The sequence below is a fragment of the Neofelis nebulosa genome, chromosome 16, assembly GCF_028018385.1.
Source record: "Neofelis nebulosa isolate mNeoNeb1 chromosome 16, mNeoNeb1.pri, whole genome shotgun sequence".
In the NCBI taxonomy this organism is placed as follows: domain Eukaryota; kingdom Metazoa; phylum Chordata; class Mammalia; order Carnivora; family Felidae; genus Neofelis; species Neofelis nebulosa.
In genome coordinates, this window is record NC_080797.1 from 24,239,896 (window position 1) to 24,257,328 (window position 17,433).

The following is a 17,433-nucleotide window of genomic DNA, read 5'->3' on the forward strand; positions in this document are numbered from 1 at the left end:
GTGAATTTGTAATTAAAATGTCTTAGATATTTCAAAGGAGAAAAAATACATGGTTGAATAGTTTTCATTACCTGCCTTCTTCAGTTTTCTTGCATAGTTTCTAGAACATTCTATTTTCCCCTTGCCCCAATCCCACTGCCAGATTTTTAATCATCATAGGTTCTGCTAAAACTCTTTGAATTTCTCATTTAATCCATATTCAGTAGGATAAATAAAGCCTGATTTCCTTGATTTTTTTTTTTTTTTTTGGTAGAACTCAGCAGTGACTGTAGGAGAGATTTGGTTTAACTTTGAGAAACAGAAAAACAAAGATATGTAAAAATACGCGACGTACACAGGATCAACAGAATTTTTAAAAAGCCTTTATATAGTTAAATCCCCCAGAGTAAGGAACTGTGTAAGAAATGTGACCATACAGGGGCGCCTGGGTGGCGCAGTCGGTTAAGCGTCCGACTTCAGCCAGGTCACGATCTCGCGGTCCGTGAGTTCGAGCCCCGCGTCAGGCTCTGGGCTGATGGCTCGGAGCCTGGAGCCTGTTTCCGATTCTGTGTCTCCCTCTCTCTCTCTGCCCCTCCCCCGTTCATGCTCTGTCTCTCTCTGTCCCAAAAATAAATAAAAAAAAAAAAAAAAAAAAAAAAAAAAAAAAAAGAAATGTGACCATACAGAAATCTGTAGAGGAAAATACGTAACGCTGGAGTTGTGAGCTTTTCTTTCCTTTACAGTAACTTTTGACTACCATTTAGGTCACTTCGGGCAGTAAAACTCAAAACATCGGTTTGTACCTTTAGCAAAAATAAGTGCGGCTTACAATCTCCCCCACAGATGCCCACGTGTCAGGCTGTTTGGAAAATTCAGGATCTGCCACATTCCCAGACTCTCCTAAGGGCAAGAATCTAAAGGCATCCTCAGTGTCCAGATGTCTCAGGGTGGTGTCCGATAGAGGAACGAGGCAGCAGTTAGGAGAATTGAGGACACTGCAACCCAGACACTGCGGCGGGGAAGAGTGGGAGCTGCAAAGTGAATGGAAATGCAGTCCTGGGAGAGAACCACTCAAAAGCAGGGAAACATACTAGAAATGGTTCTTAAAACTAGACGCCACCGGGGAAACTGATGGGAGGGCCGCAGGTCAAGGGCACACGCTACTAGGTGTCAGAGTTTGGACTCAAACCCGAGTCCCTGACTTCAGGCTCCTTGTTTTGCCTGTGCCTCCGTGGAGAGCCTGGGGAGTTCTCCCAGGAACGCGCAAAACCCAGGCGACCCGGCCTCGGCTGCAGAGTGATCTAGGCTCTGCGGCTGGGGGCGCGCGCCTGTACGCGCGCGAGCTCGGGCCTCCTCGCGCCCCACTCGCTCCGCCCCCCCCGGATCCCCGCCCCCAGGTGCGCCGGCCTCGCGGGCGCGACGGACCCCAGCCGGCGCCGGGGCGCGCCGAGCCGAACGACGGGAACGCGCGCGCCTGCGGATCCCCATCCTCCGGGAGCCCCGCCCCCAGGGGTCTTAGGCAGGAGGCGGAGCCTGGCTTCCGGCGCCGCGCGCTCCCCTCGCAGGCGCGTGGCCCGCCCTGCGGCTCTGGAGGGCACGGGAGGCGCGCGCGCGCGCGCGCGCGGGGCCGCGCCCTCCCGCACACGCTCCCGTTTGCCAGCTCCGTCACCCGCGCGGTCTCCACAGGCGGAGCGCGTCCCGGCCTGGCCGCGCTGCGGCTCGGCCCTGAGGTGAGGGGGGCCTGAGGCCCGCCGTGGGTGTTGGGGGGGGTTGGTGGATGTCGCCGCCGCCGCGGGAGTGACTGGCCGAGGAGAGGCCGGCGAGGGAGAGGGGCGGCGCGCAGGGGCGGGGGGGCGGGGGGGCGGCGGCCGAGCCGGCGCGCCGAGGGGGACCGCGGGAGCTCCCCGCGGGGAGAAAGCGCGGCTTGCGGCGGGCCGCGTGGGGGCCGCTGTGTCCCCGCCGGGGTGTCTCTCGCCCGGGCGGCGAGGGAGGGAAAATGCAGTGCGGGTTCGTTCCCCTTCCCCGCGCCCGGGCGCTCGGCGCCGCTCCTGACCGCGCGTGTCCCCCGGAGTTTGGGCGAGAGGAGAAGGCGCCGGGCTCAGGACGCGATCCCCGGGACTCGAGGAAGGGCTCCGGCGCCCAAATCGCCCCGCGTCCCAGAAGGCTGGTTAGGCGGGAGGCTTCGGTGCCTCGGCTTGAGTCGCTCGCTGGTGGCTGGAAGTGGGGGGGGGGGGGGGGGGTGTCTGCCGTGCTCCCGAGGCTTCCCGAGCACACGTTTTTAGACAGATGAGTCCGAAAGAATGTGCACAGTCCTGTGCTTTCTGTCGGGGACGTGTTGTCGGAACAGAGGGGGAGGAAAAGATAGGCGGGACTCCCCGCTGGGAGCCAGGCTCCTTGTCATCTCGTTTCATCCTGGCGGCACCCCTAGGAGGTGGGGCATAGGCGGAAAATGGGGCGCAGAGGCGTTAAGTGCCTTATTAAGGTCTCGACTAGCAAAAAGGTGGACGTGAGATTTCAACCCGCGGATGCCTGCCTCTAAATCCTGGGGCTTTATCCACCAGATTTTGTGCCCGCCCAAGAGAGCTATGTGATGGGTTATCTTCAGGGAAGACTCCATACAAGAAAACACTATTAGGGAGGACACTTAAGGCTCTTGGGGTATTTGGGTTAAAATCAAACTACCTAACAAGGCAAACTGTTAAGGCATCAGTATGTGTTGTTCCAGTGTTGTTTCCCTTTAGACAGGGTTGGATGTAAGGAAGTCTTACGGTCGGGGTGAAAGCAAATTTATTAACATTTTACGTGATCATTGGAGTGTCTTTCGTATTCCAGATACTACGTGGGAAGAGTACCAAGGTGAATACGATTTATAAACTCTGCCCTTGAGTCAATTGAGAGGGTGATCATATAAAATAATTTTGTAATATTCTACGAATTCGTAATCTTTACTAGCATGTGAATTAACTGGATTAGAATAGTTGTAAGCTCAAGCTTTTAGGAACCTGTTACGCGTAAGAAGAGGGATGGGGTAATGCGTTGTGTGGGGACCATTCCGTTGTTTTCAGCAAAAAAATAGTGTCATCAGATTTAGGCTAAATCACGTGGACGGTATTTTGTTTTATTATTACCCTCCCTTCGGTCAGTTTTAAAACATGCGAAGAGAGTATTTATGGCTTATCCCCTGTTAAGTTAAATTTTACAGTGCTTTTATTAGTTGAGAAACCAGTGATGTAATTTGGCAGCAGTTTCTTTCACTTCATCTGCCAAATATGCTCTTAACCTCTCTTTCCAAAAAAATAAACCCTAAGTACCAGATTCTGTTTGAGCTCTTACGGTTCAGATTTTTAAAGAAAACAAGAGTCCACCAGTTTAGGTCGAAATGGCCCATTGTTGAAATATTTAACATTACCTTAGGCATAGCTGTAGGTAGAAGGAATAGGAGGGATAGTGGGGCGTTTTGGAAATTTGTTCCGATTGCCGTTCAGTTTTTTCAGTGAAGTAGGAGCCAAGGTTTTAATCTGAGGGTGTGGCTGTTGGTAGAAGTGAGTGGAGGTTTGGGGATTGGGAGAACGAATGAACTAGTGAAATATATGATTGCCAGGCAATTAAACAATTATTCTTAGGTATGAAAAACAAAGTAGAGGAAATGTAGGGTCCTATGTACAGGTGCACAAGATAAAGGTGCATAATTTTGCTTACAAGGTGTTTCACGACCCATCTCCATTACCTAGAGCAGACACCTGCCTCTTTGCCCCGGTTCACTTTGCCCATGCCCCCATGTCACAGGAATCCCTGTTTCTTATACAAGTCATACCCTTTTGGGATTCTAGCTTTTCCATTCTTTTTCTTTGCCTGAAATGTCCATTCCACTCTTTCCCCGGTTGGACTTAGTACATTATAGTAAATTTTACCTATCTGCAAAGTCATTGACAGTGTCTATTTTTTTTCCATTTTATTTGATGCATAAATTTCTTAGTAAGTGTTAAGTGAATGTACCACTTTTCTTTTTTTTTTTTTTTCTCCTTTAATCAATAACAGGCATCAGCACACTTTCTGTAAAGAGCCGGGTAGTGAATATTTTAGGTTTTGTGGACCATATGGTCTCTGTATCAGTGAACTCTGCCGTTGTAGTACAAAAGGGGTCATTGAGAATACAGAAACGAATGGGTATGGCTGTGTTCCATAACACTTTATTTATAGACATGAAATTTGAATTTCATGTAACTTTACATGTCACAGATATTATTCTTCGATTCCCCCCCCTCCTTGTGTCCCCCTAACCATTTAATAATGTGAAAAACACCCTTAACTCATGGGCTGTACAAAACAGGCTGTGGGCTGGATTCAGCCCCTACCTCCTGCATTGTAGTTTGCAGACCTTAGATCTATAAGGACTCTTAGCAACCCCTGATAAAGAAATTTGCAGTAAGAAGATATTGGCTATAATATCACTCTTGGTGGTAGAGAAACAAAGATAAATAAGGCAGTCTTTTTTGTCAAGGATCTCAGGGCCAAGTTCAGGATTAAGACTTGTAAACAAATAGTGATGATGGCACAGTGTAGTATATGCAGTTAATTTATTGGTTATGGATGTGGAAGAAAGGAGTGATAATCAGCACTGCTTGGGTGAGGTAGGAATAATCTCTAACAGTTATCTGTTGGAGATAGGGAACATTTTCAGCAAAGAGCCTTTCCAAAAATCTTTGAAGCTTACTAAAAAGGTGACTGACCACATCTCTTACCAAGATGATTCAGTTTCTTTATTTTATAGGATATAATCTGGATTCATTTCTCTCAGAAATAAAAGTAATACACTCCAAATTATTTCTCTGTAACAATTATTTCTAAGACTCCTGTGCATTTTTTATTGCTTTGAGAAAGGTAACATACGTTTCATAGCAGGTATAATCAATAGTTGTTGAATAAACTAATAAATAAATATTTGACATTGAATATGGGATTATATAACTTTTAGTCTCTATTTTAAGTTAATACTTTAGAAAAGGAAGATGGGCTTTAGTGGGCTTTGAATTTTCCTGCAAGTTACAGATTTAGGATGAATTGTTTCTATCCAGGAAAGTTCAATACTTGATTAAACATTTTGTGATATTAGGTGTTTAAAACATATCTAATTATTATTTAAAAGCTCTACAACAAACAGTGCATTCCCCAGTTATGCTGCAGAACAATGAAAAGTAATATTAAAATACTTCAGCAGAAGTTTGTACCCTTATTTCTATGTCTTTGTTACTGTTTTTAGCAGTTAAGAATTGGCTTTTTTCGACAGTTTTAGATACTCTACTGGTAAGGCTTTGAGCTGGAACTATATCAAGTTTGTTTGTTTTTTTAATGTTTATTTATTTTTGAGAGAGAGACAGTATGAGCAGGGAAGGGGCAGAGAGAGAGGGAGACACAGAATCCGAAGCAGGCTCCAGGCCCCAAGCTGTCAGCACAGAGCCCGATGTGGGGCTCGAACTCACAGACCATGAGATCATGACCAGAGCCGAAGTTGGATGCTCAACCAACTGAGCCACCCAGGTGCCCCAAGGAACTATATCAAGTTTTATGTTTTCCAAGAAATATGTTTTGTTAAAAATACACCATTAGGAGTTTTATTATATTTCAGTTATTAGCTTGTGCTTTCAAAGATCATTTTCTGGTATATGCTGCAAAAGAGAAAGTCCTATGTGTTGTCTATTCAAAAAGCCGAAGGGGCGCCTGGGTGGCTCAGTGGGTTAAGCGTCTGACTTCGACTTGGGTCATGATCTCACGGTTTGTGAGTTCGAGCCCCACATCGGGCTCGGTGCTGACTGTTCAGAGCCTGGAGCCTGCTATGGATTCTGTGTCTCCCTCTCTCTGTGTCCCTCCCCCGCTCAAGTTTGTCTCTGTCTCTCTCTCTCTCTCTCAAAAATAGGTAAGCATTAAAAAAAAAAAAAAATTAAAAAAAAAAAGCCGCTTGTGACGTTGTATGGTCCTCTCCACCATTTCCAACTCTGCCATGACTTTCATGAACTGTGTCACTAGTAAGTGTGCTCCTGGGTATTGTCTGTGTGATTCTGTTCCCACTTACAATATCAAATGTGGGCTGGCTAAGCATCCTTTCTTGCCTTTTCCCTTTATTCTTTTGAATGCCTTTATAAGGCTATAAAGTCTGGGAAATTAAAAAGAATTATAGCATAAGAAGAGGACATTTAGAGCTCTGTGCTAAATATGGGTTTTCTTATGGTTCAGGAAAAGGCACCTGAGAAGTTAAAGACTTCACAGATGTCCCCTTGCTGGCCACACCTCATTTCTAACTTTGCAGCCTTGTTTTCAGCTATGCACTTCTGTCAGAAGCATCACTTTCATGTTACCTCCGCGGGATGGATCTCCACCTTTCTTTCAGGAAACCTCATTCCCCCACCCTTACGAGTTGGTTTCATCTCAGAGACCAGCCCTTTATCTTTGGCTTCAGTACAGAAAGCACTGCCTTCCCACATCCTTCCATTCGCAACCCTGCAGAAGAGTGGGGGATGGGAGTGAGAAGAAGGGACTTCTGTGATTACCGTACCAGTGTGAGTTGCAGGCATCCCGTTTTTATTCTTTTTCTTTCTGTCTTTTCCCCAAAGGACAAACATTAATTCTCAGAGCCAGTAGGGTCTCAATATTAGAAGAGGAAGCAAAATATTTTACTAAGCACCCATAATTTGCCAGGAATCTTTTACAGTAGAGTTAGTACTTTGCATTGTTACACAGGGCAGACCTTGACAGATTTATCCCGATGGCCCCTTTCAGTTGGGCCTACTTAACGCCGGATTGGAGGGGTGAGGATCACAGATATGTCCATCGTTGCGTCTGTTGACAAAAACCTGACTATAGCTTTGAAGTTACTGTTTAGGTGAAAGGTTGATGAAGAATTAAACTCAAAGTTATATGAAGAATTAACATGAAGAATATTTCATTTTTTTTCCAGACCGCCAAACCAGGTGTTTCATGTCAGGAAGGAAACAAGCAGCCAATGGCTTTTCTTCTTTAAGATGTTTTAATAACTTTAATAACTTCAAGGTTATTGAAATTTAACATTTTCACATGATTAGCCTAGAGCTCATGAATGTAAGAAACGTTACTTTGCGTAGGTCAGGGTCATGAGCACGCTGTGAAGGCGCACACATGAGTTGTGTCTTTCCACAATGTCAGCTTTACTCAGTCATAGAGCAGGAGTGACATAAGCGTAAAGCAGTTTCAGGATTCCAAACTCAGTGACATTTCACCGTGTGACTAACTTGGCGTATACAGCACACAAAGCAAAACCTAAGACAAGTCACACAACAAACAAGATAACACAGAGGGTAGGAAGTTAACGAACCGAACATGAAGTCAGTCAGTGGGCACGTTGTTGAGATAAGGCCTGGGCCTGGTCTGGGTCAGCTCCTGGCACTTACTGCTTACTGTGTCTGAGCAGTGAGGGGTGTCGGTTCTCTTCGCAGATCAGTCGGGCGGAGCCTTCAGCAGCAGCTGAAGGACCTCGAGGAGTCCTGTCTGAAGAGTGACACTTGCTGCAAAAACCCTCCCTTCTTAAAGGGATTTAATCAGTCTTGGGCCCTGCAGACCTCCTCTGCTTCTCCTTGTTATCACTTCTGGGTGTCGTCAGCTGTCACTGGTCTCGGCGATATCTGGTAGCTGCAGTCAGTACCTTACCTGCTTGCGTCACCGTTTGACACAGGCCCCTGCTTGACATGAGTGACTCCATCTTGCTGTCTATAGTCAGTTATACTGATCCATCTTTATAATTTCTTAACAGATTTCTTAATCGTTTTAGTCCCTTTGTCCTTCACCATCCATTCTAGGAGATTTCCTTGACTCAAGTCTTCTTTCTAACTCAGTGATTTGCCTTCAGGTGCTGTTCACCCCATCTATTGAGAATTTTATTTCTATCAGTCTGTTTGATTTCCAGGTTCTGTAAGTAGGTTTTTCTTAATTGCCTTGTTCTTGTTTCATGAATATGATATTCTTTGTTATCCTTTTGAGGATATTAGTTGTACCGATTGTATATACCATAGTCCTCAACACGTATCATTGCTTGCCATGTGGCAGACACCATTTTCATGTATTAATTTTTATTTACATGTATTAATTCTCCTCATCATTTCAATAAGCCAAAAAAGTGGATACTATTGTTATTTCATTTACAGATGAGAAAACTTAGGCACAAAAAAGTTAAGTAACCCGCCCAAAGTCTCAAGGCTAGTAAGTGGTGGAGGCAGGATTCACGTTTAGTTGGTTTGCTTCCAGAGGCCCCACTCTTAACCATTCTACTACATCAGGCATTAATTATTCTTGTGATTGTCATTGTTGACTTTGGAGTGTCTTCTTGGTATCGTTATTATGTGAGTGTTTATACTGATTCCAGTTTCTTTCAGCATGTTTGAAGATAATGCTTGGATTTACTATAGCCTATTGTGTTTTGGTTGTTTTGATATTTGTGCTGGGGGAGGGGAGAATAGTGCCAGGGTGCAGAAAGTCAGTAGTTACGTGAGGGCTCGCACTGCCTCTAAATTTAAATGCATACACTTATGGGGCGCCTGGGTGGCTCAGTTGGTTGAGCATCCGACTCTTGGTTTCGGCCCAGGTCATGATCTCACGGTTTGTAGGTTCAAGTCCCACATGGGGCTCCGTGCTGACAGCAAAGAGCCTGCTTGGGATTCTTTCTTTCTCTCTCTCTCTCTCTCTGCCCTTCCTCTGCTTGCTATTGCATTTAAAAGAAGTAAACTTAAAAAAAAATAAGTACGTACATACACTTACTCTTTGAGATGAAAGTAGATGAAGAGGTGAGGTTGGGATTTTACCTGATAGGTTAACCTCTTCTTAAAAAGAGGTTATTGAAAATCTCTAATTCAAAATAGAAATCTTTTCAAAATATCAAAGTCAAATGCAGATGCAGTATCTTCTTTTTATAAATATTAAATAAACTGCTAGCTTAGTTTATGTTTGTGTTGATTTTGAATCTTTTTGGTAGAGAGGGATGACAGATGATGACGGGTCAACAGAGCCTCAGATTGATGAGATTATGCGGCCAATAAGTAGAAAGTATTCCCTGAGAGACCTGGGCACAGTGGCATGCAGGACCATTTGACTAAGGAAAAGGGTGAGGAAAGAAAAACCAACCTAAAGAATAGAGCTCAGGAGCAGAAGGAAAACAACATAAAAGCACCTTTTGCTTATGAAGGGATTTTGTGCTTTGGAGGAAAGGACATAAAACCACGGACTGACTAGATACCAATGACTTCTTTGAAGTCACTGTATATTATCTTCTATATTATATTATCGTCTATATTATCTTCTGTATATTATCTTCTATAGAAACATTTCCCTATTAATACTATTTTAAAGCAACTTGAAGACCTTTACATCATTCAGTGGTTCTCAACTTTTTATCTGTCCCTACACATTCCCATTAGTAAGTATCTGTGGAATTCTTCACTTAATAGGAAGGGGAGGTGGGGAAATTTTTAACATTCCCCTTTGTTCAAGCCATGCTTCACTTTGAAAATCAATATTGTCCTTATGAGTACTCTAACCATGGGGTTAACACACACTGCTACATTGGTTAAGTGTTTTTGTTTGTGAGAAATAGAATCTGATTCTGGCTACTTATGTGAAAATAAAATACAGTGGGTGGATAATAGGGCATTTCACATTCTAAGAAAGAATTCTTAGGCACAGTAGGCACAGTAGGTTTCATACTTTAGGGGAAAGCTTAGTACCACCAGTGCATGAACATTCTTTCTCCCTTTTTTTTTTTTTAAGTATGCTGTATGCCCAATGTGGGGCTAGAACTCAACGACCCCCAGATTAAGAGTCCTGTGCTCTTCCCACTGAACCAACCAGATGCCCCTGAATTTTCTTTCTTAAATGTTTCCATTAATGTAACTGTTTCCATGACTCCAGTTTTTGGATCTCTTAGTTAACAATTTCATACTTCCAGGAGAAAATTTCATTGATAGAGCTCAGGGGTAGCTGTAGAGTGGTAGTCGTTGTGATGGTGATGTTTGTCTGTCTCTTGGCATGGTGGGTGGGTGAGTGGGAGGTAGACGTAAGTTTTACTTTAAAAAGCTGTGATTAGTGGTGGGATGGGTGCAGAAGTTCATGGAGTTCAGACAAGCCTATTAAAGACTAAACCCTGAGTTCAGAGAGCACTTCTCAAGGAAGCAAAGCATTTGTGAGTCCATCAGCTGTTTTATGAGAGGCCTGTTTTCTAAAAATGAAGACTTAAGCATGCAGCATTCAATTTGAATGAATAATTCATTGGTGCTCAGTAAATCAATATGTTTTGGCAGAATGTTCTTGTTGTACTGGTTAATGTTTCTGTTTGTGTTGTAGTAAATCATCTTTGAATGAGTGTAGTTTTTCTTTCTTTTTTGTTCGTTTCTTCTTTTCGGCCTAGAGATGATTATCAGTATCTAGAGAATCTGATGTAACATTAATGAGACTGTTGAAAGAATTTATTTTTATGTATCCTCTATTGACTTCTTTAGTTTTGTTGTTTTTAATTTACTTATTTGATGCTTTTTTACAGTACATCTAATCGTGTAATTTTTTAAATGTATAAGTAACATTAATGGAAAAATTGAGAAAATAGAAAAAACACAGACAGTAAAAGTCTATAATTCTGTTAAATTAAAAAAAATCTTCTTTGTGCATGTAAAGAGGACATTTATTTAATGCAAACTTAATTTATATTTACTTTTTTGGGTAAGACAAGCTGCCTCTAAAAAGTTGCCTGTTTTTTTAATGTAGGTGGAAATGGTTAGCCAGCTTGGAATAGATTGTTCTTGTTTTGGAGGGGAGTCACCCCAGTGGCCCCCATCAAATAGGTTTATATACAGCAAGTCAATAATTAATGTTGTAGAAGATGGCCTAACGGGACATTTTTGTTGTGTCTTCCAAGCTGCCCTCTCAACACCCTCTGGTGTGCAGAGACTGGGTTACTGGGATAAGCAAATTGGAGTAAGGACCACGGAGATTGCAGTTGGGTCCCTGGCCACTTCTCTTGAGTTCAGCTTTAATATAACCAACCTCTTTGAAAAACTAAGATACCTCCAACAGAGATCTACTGGCAGAAAGAGCTCCAAGGACCTCCAGAGGGTAAAGTTATGCTGGAAGGGGGATACTAGACTTGTGACAATGAGTTAGGTCATACTGTTAAAAAATAGATAAATTATTAAGATGAAATTTGTTTCCATCACTTCCAAGTAAGATCCATTACTCAGTAAGCAGTTTGTGTCTTTTCTCTTCTTTCCCCAGCCTCTGGCAGCCACTAATCTGCACTTCATTTCTATGGCTTTGTATATTCTGGAAATTTCATATAAATGGAATCACATAATATTTGATCTTTATGTCTGGCTTCTTTCACTTAACATAATGTTTTGGAGGTTCATCCATGTTGTAGCATGTATCAGTGTTTCATTCCTTTTTATGGCTGAATAATATTTAATTGTGTGTATATACCACAACTTGTTTATCCATTCATCTGTTGATGGACATTTGAACTGTTTCAGTCTTTTGTTGGCAAGAATGAATAGTGTTGCTGTGACCCTGCATGAAATGCACTTGATTGAATACCTGTTTTCCGTTTGTTTGGCATATACGTAGAAGTGTTCTTTTGGGTATATATTTAGAAGTGGAATAGTGAGGTCATATGACAATTCTCTGTTCACCTTTTTGGGGAGCTGACAAACTGTTTTCCTCAGCAGCTGAACCAGCACTCCCACCAGCAGTGTATGACTATTACAGTTTTGCTATAGAGTTTCTTATGAGAAATCTACTGTCATTCAAATCATTATTCCTCTGTAGGTAATGCATGGTTATTCTCTGACTGCTTTCAAGAGTTTTCACTCTCTTCAATTTTTAGTGGTTTGATTATATGTATGGGTATGGATTTCCTTTGATTTATACTCTTTGGGGTTTACTGAGCTTTTTGGAACCTGCAGGTTTTTATCTCTTGCCAAATTTGGGAAGTTTTCAGCCATTAATTTTTTAAAATATTTTTTCATCATTAACACTCTTCTCTTCTTTCTGGAATGCTGATAATGTGAATATTAGACCTGTGTTATTGTTCATGGTTCTTTCAGGTACTGTTAATTTTTTTTTAATGTTTTTCTCTGTGATTCAGATTGTATAGCTTCTATTGATCTGTGAAGTTCACTGACTTTCTGTTATCTCCATTATACTATTGAGGCCATTCTCTGGGTTTTATTTATGTTACTATGTTTTTCTCTTCTGAAATTTATATTTGGTGCTACTTTATGTCTTGTTTCTTTGCTGCGTTTTTTTTTTTTACTGTTTTTCAAGAGTGCTCACTATTGTTTGCTGGAGCACTTTTAAAATACTTTAAAGTTTTTGTCCGATAATTCCAAAACTTGTTATCTTGGCATTGGTATCCGTTGATTTTTCTTTTCTTAATAGAGTTGATATTTTCCACATGCTTTTTTTTTTTTTTTTGGTCGAGTTGTTTTGGATTGTATGAGCCTGGGTTTTGTTTTAAGTGCGTGGAGAGTGTTGATACTTTTGACATGCTGTCAACCTGGTTAGGTTCGGGTCTTATGTTTCATCTGCATTCTTTGAGCTGTGGTTTTAATTTCAGTTTAGTTTTCAGAAGCCCTTGTAGTGTGGTTTGGATCTGTCTTGTGTATGCCTCCCAGTAGTCAGACTGAATCTGGCCAGTGGTCTATCTTTTATTCCTCAAGTCTTTGGTACACATAATGGGATTAGAGCCCTGTGTGCTCAGCGTGGGGGTCCGTTTAGGTGTTAATAAGCCATTTTTATTCTGTTGCTTTCCTGTGCTCCTCTTTTTATATGCTCTCCCTACTGCTTTCGGATTCCCCATGGTTTCTCCTTGCCATCCTACAACCAGAAAGCTAGGGTTTATTTGTCCCATTGGGCCACACACTTCTGCAACTGCATCTACCACATCCAGGGCCCAGCGGCAGGAGGTAGAACACCTGGGGATTTGGCCCTCCCCTTTTGAAACTATAGCTCCAATTAATGGAGAGGAAGGTTCCCTTGCCTCAGAGTTTGGGCTGCATCAAGCTTTCATTACTGTAGTCTGACACTTCTATCATGCAGTTGCTTGGGGAGAGAGGCATAGGAGAATGTAGGGGGAAAAAAAAAGATTGGATATCTCCGCACTCTACCTGAGCAAAAGGCTTCCCTACTTCTCGAGCCAGAGAGCTTTTGGCTCTTGCTTTCTCTGCACCAGTGCCTCCTTCTGATGCATTCAGTTTGGGGGATACTAAAAGACGAGAAACAGGTGGTGAGCTCACTGTTGGTTGTGGGGATTTTGAATTCTGGTTCCATCTTGGTTCACATTTACTTGGTTCCTATTTACTTTTCAGAGTCTTCAAGTTGCTGTTCCATTCATTTTGTCCAGATAGGAGAGACAGCTTGGAATATGCTTACCTCCAGCTAACCTGAGACTGAAACAAATGTTTGTTTTTGCTGTTAAATGGCATGGGCTTGACTGTGGGGTTCCAGTTTTTTTTGTTTTTGTTTTTTTAATCTACTCTTTTAATAGACTGGTCCAGAAAACATGGCTACTGCAATTAGGGAGGTGGGAGTTTGGAGACAGACCAGAACACTCCTACTGAAGAATTACTTAATTAAATGCAGGACTAAAAAAAGTAGTGTTCAGGTAAGTTAAATGATTCTTTCTTATGCCTTATCGCAGTTTTTGCATTGATATGTTCCATCTTTAAGAGGTGATTTATTTTTCTGGATACATTTCTAGTATAATTTTATATCATTAGGTCCCTTTAATGTGCTTGTGAAGTAAAAACTTGTGTTAACACGGAAAAGTACCTAAATTACCTATTGTTTTCTGAATGTTAAACATTTTAATAATGGTTCTTAAATATGGTTAACTTCTTTTTTTTTTAATGTCTTAAATGTTTATTTATTTATTTTGAGAGAGAGCGTGCACTAGCAGGGGAGGGGCAGAGAGAATCCCAAGCAGGCTCTGTGTAGGGCTCGACCTCATGAACTATGAGATCATGACCTGAGCTGAAATCAAGAGTTGGACGCTTAACTGACTGAGCCACCAAGGTGCCCCAATTTAGTTAATTGCTAATATCAGTGCTTAAGTTTGAACTTTTAGGCATGCATTTCTCAAGTTTCATGGAATGAAAAAAAAATTCCACGGATAATTTTGTGGCCCATTATTTCACAGTTTATTCCCCATGACTTCCCATCTTTTGGACTCTGGATTGAATTACTTAGGACTACTAAAATTAGGACACATATTTGTTCCCAACAGATACACATTACTTTAAAAGTTAAAAGAAAGTAATAACTCTGCCTAACCAGTTAATAATTCTAAAGGATAAAAGTGCATTGCTTTTCTTCTGAAGCCACCATAACAATTAAACAGCAAAATGAAATAGTAAATAGTTCATCTCTATTAAAGCTCATTATTGAATTTAACAGATAATTAATAGTAGAAATTTAGGTGTAATTAAGGCACGAGTTTTAAATCAGATTTGAAGAAAGACATTTTTATGGTGAGTCCTATTGGGGCTGTTTGATAAGTTAATTTAAATAATGTTATATATAAGTAAACATATTATATTTTATGCTTAGTAATGTAAGATCTTTAAATATAGCGTTTGTGTCATTTTATTATGTGACTTGAATTTTAAATTATTTCAGTAAAACTGAATGTAAAGGAAAAATTATCTCCTATTTCCTGTTGAGTTAGGGGAGATGCTCGACACAATAGTTTTTTCAGGATAGAATTGCTTTTTGTACGTAAGAAAGGAGACCCAAAGTCCTCGTGTTTTTACCTTAGCATTATATTATTTGCATAGTAATCTTGATGATGTTTGCTACCATTGGTATATTTTATAATCATTTTGTTTGTCTCCTTTATTGTAGGAAATTCTTTTTCCACTCTTTTTTTTATTTTGGTTAATATTAATTAGCATGATGCATCCAAATAAGAAATATGAAGAAGTTCCTGATATAGAACTTACCCCTATGGACAAATCTGTTCTCTCTAACCTAATTCTTGGATATACTCCAGTGACTAATATTACAAGAAACATCATGCAGAAAGTGTCTACTGATCACCTTCCTGATGGTATTGTGAGCTTGTATTTATGGATGGATTCTATCTATAACAGAAAGCCTCCTCAGTATTTTTTTGCTTGCTTTCTTGAATAAATGACATTCTTAACACTTAGGGATATGTCCCCTCACCAAAATATAGTTTAATAAAAGTTATTAAAATAATGTAATTCTGCTGAAGCATATTATATGTGTCTTCATATTTTAGATTTAATTCCCAGACCATTTATAAAATAAACATATTTGTACAGGATAAAGGATTGGAAGTAATATTTCATTTTGATTCTGACTCCTGGAGTAGTTAAGAAGCTAGAGAGAGAAAGGTTGCAAAGCAGTGATCATTTCACACTGTCATGTCTATTTATGGAGGTATATGGTGTCAACAGAAGTAGTACTTAGCTCTGGCGACTGTGACTGTGGCTCCCTACCTCAGTCTGTTTCTCTGTGCTGCTCAGACTGGAACACAGTGTAAGTAAGGCAGTACCAATGAGCCTCAAGTGGCCGTGAGAGAATCCAGGTCGAGAACTAGAGAAAGTGACAGGAATGTTTATAATATGATGATTGATTTAGTGAAATGCTGAACTGTTGAAAATAGCAGATTAACATGTTGTCTTATATCAGATAGTTGTGATCAACTTCTGGTATGTATCATCATAGTTTTGGATAATGCATCACTGAATAGATGATGCTAATACAATCAGGAGCCGGATAATATTTTCCCTACTGATATCTTTCTGACTTATTACTATTTAATAGTTTTGTCAAGCGCATATCTTATGCTATGTTTGTTGGTTTATCTGAGTACAAGTAGCACAGATCGCCATAAGCATTTAGCCTGCCAGCTCAAAAAACTGATCAGAAAGGTTGAGAATGAAATTCTTTGGTAATTCTGAGTTGGAGTAAAGCGTATACACCAAAGAAATCCGAGTCAGTGTGTATTCAACTTAGATGCTAAAATAGTAGAAATATATGTAGCTTTTATTTTAAGTCCTATCTTTTTAACAAGAGAGCTGTCTGAAAGTGGAGTATGCATCCATGGGTGGTAACATGACTGGTAGGATGTTGAACGAACACTGTATTTTTTCACATCAATCCGTGTCCACCTTAAAGGTCTGGAAAATCATGACAATTAACATTGAAGTAATACTTTATAACTTACAAAGCATTTTGTTTGTAATTGCTTTTGACCTTAATAACCACTATGATCAGCTCGGTATTGAGGATGCTGAAGTTTAGAGTATCAAATTGCTCGCGGTCAAGCACATAATCCTATGTTCTTCTATTTCACCACATGTTCTGAAGCTTCTATAGTGAAGAAGTTGCTTGTAAATAAAGCTTTAAGAAAATACTTAAAAATTGGGATTATCTGATGTGAAAGGAAGATGAATGGTAATTGGAGTATTTTCTAAGAAAGGAGCAAGCAGTATGGGGTTGAAATGGCAATTTTTATTCAAAGGAGAGTTGTGTCTTAGTTACTAGAATACATATTTGGTTTCTGAGGAGGATTATGGAATTTTCCTCTTCATAAGAAATATTTGAAAATAAAATACCCATTCACTTATCAATGAGTTATTGTATGTTTTACTTTGAAATAGTTAAGTGAACGGCATATACTGTATACTAAAGTATATACTAAACTTCATCATATTAATAACTCACATGTTACACAGACACATAATTTATGTAATCAGATGATAGCTGAGAGAAATAGTGTCTGTGAAATTGTACTGTTCTCTTATTATTATTATTATTTAGTATAATTTTAGAATGGCTCTGTTCAGGAAGTTAGAGGATAAAACAAAAGTGCTTATCAAATAGTATATTCATTTAATGTAATGTTAAATTTCAGTCTGTTGTATGATAGTAAACTTGTAATTTTTGAACTAACTTTATTCTCATGTTTTACAGTCATAATTACTGAAGAATATACAAGTGAAAAAGAATTGTTAGTATCCAGTCTTTCTAAGCCCAACAACTTTGTAGGTGTGGTTTTCAAAGACTTCATGTCCTATGAACTCCGTTTTTTCCCTGATATGATTCCAGTATCTTCTATTTATATGGATTCAAGGGGTAAATAGCCCTAAATAATCTTGTAAATCAAATAAATGCGTGTCTTCACTGCTCTTAGTTCAAATGCAAAATTTGATGGGGTCCAGCATTGGTGTTTTCAACTTTATTTGTTCAAATAAGAAAAGTGTCAAGTGTAGCATAAATATATGTATGTATACACAAATATCTATCTATAATTATGTGTAATGTGAAATATAATTTATGTAATATCCACTTTAATTTTAATACATTTATATATTATATATATATATATATATATATAATTTTAATGATAGTGACAGAAAG

General features: G+C 40.3%; 1 protein-coding gene across 2 annotated transcripts in view; it reads left to right on the forward strand.

Moving 5' to 3' along the window:
• Window positions 1-1,567: 1,567 nt before the first annotated feature.
• Window positions 1,568-17,433, forward strand: part of ABCA5 (ATP binding cassette subfamily A member 5) — a 72,846-nt gene continuing 56,980 nt past the window's right edge. Inside the window, exons 1-4 of one of the 2 annotated variants that reach the window (XM_058705738.1) lie at window positions 1,568-1,709; window positions 13,532-13,648; window positions 14,887-15,091; window positions 16,987-17,148. In XM_058705738.1, coding sequence (XP_058561721.1) covers window positions 13,547-13,648; window positions 14,887-15,091; window positions 16,987-17,148 — 469 coding nt within the window. In that variant the 5' untranslated portion in view covers window positions 1,568-1,709; window positions 13,532-13,546. Of the gene's footprint in view, window positions 1,710-13,531; window positions 13,649-14,886; window positions 15,092-16,986; window positions 17,149-17,433 lie in introns of those variants that run through there. The other variant, XM_058705737.1, reaches the window with a different exon arrangement.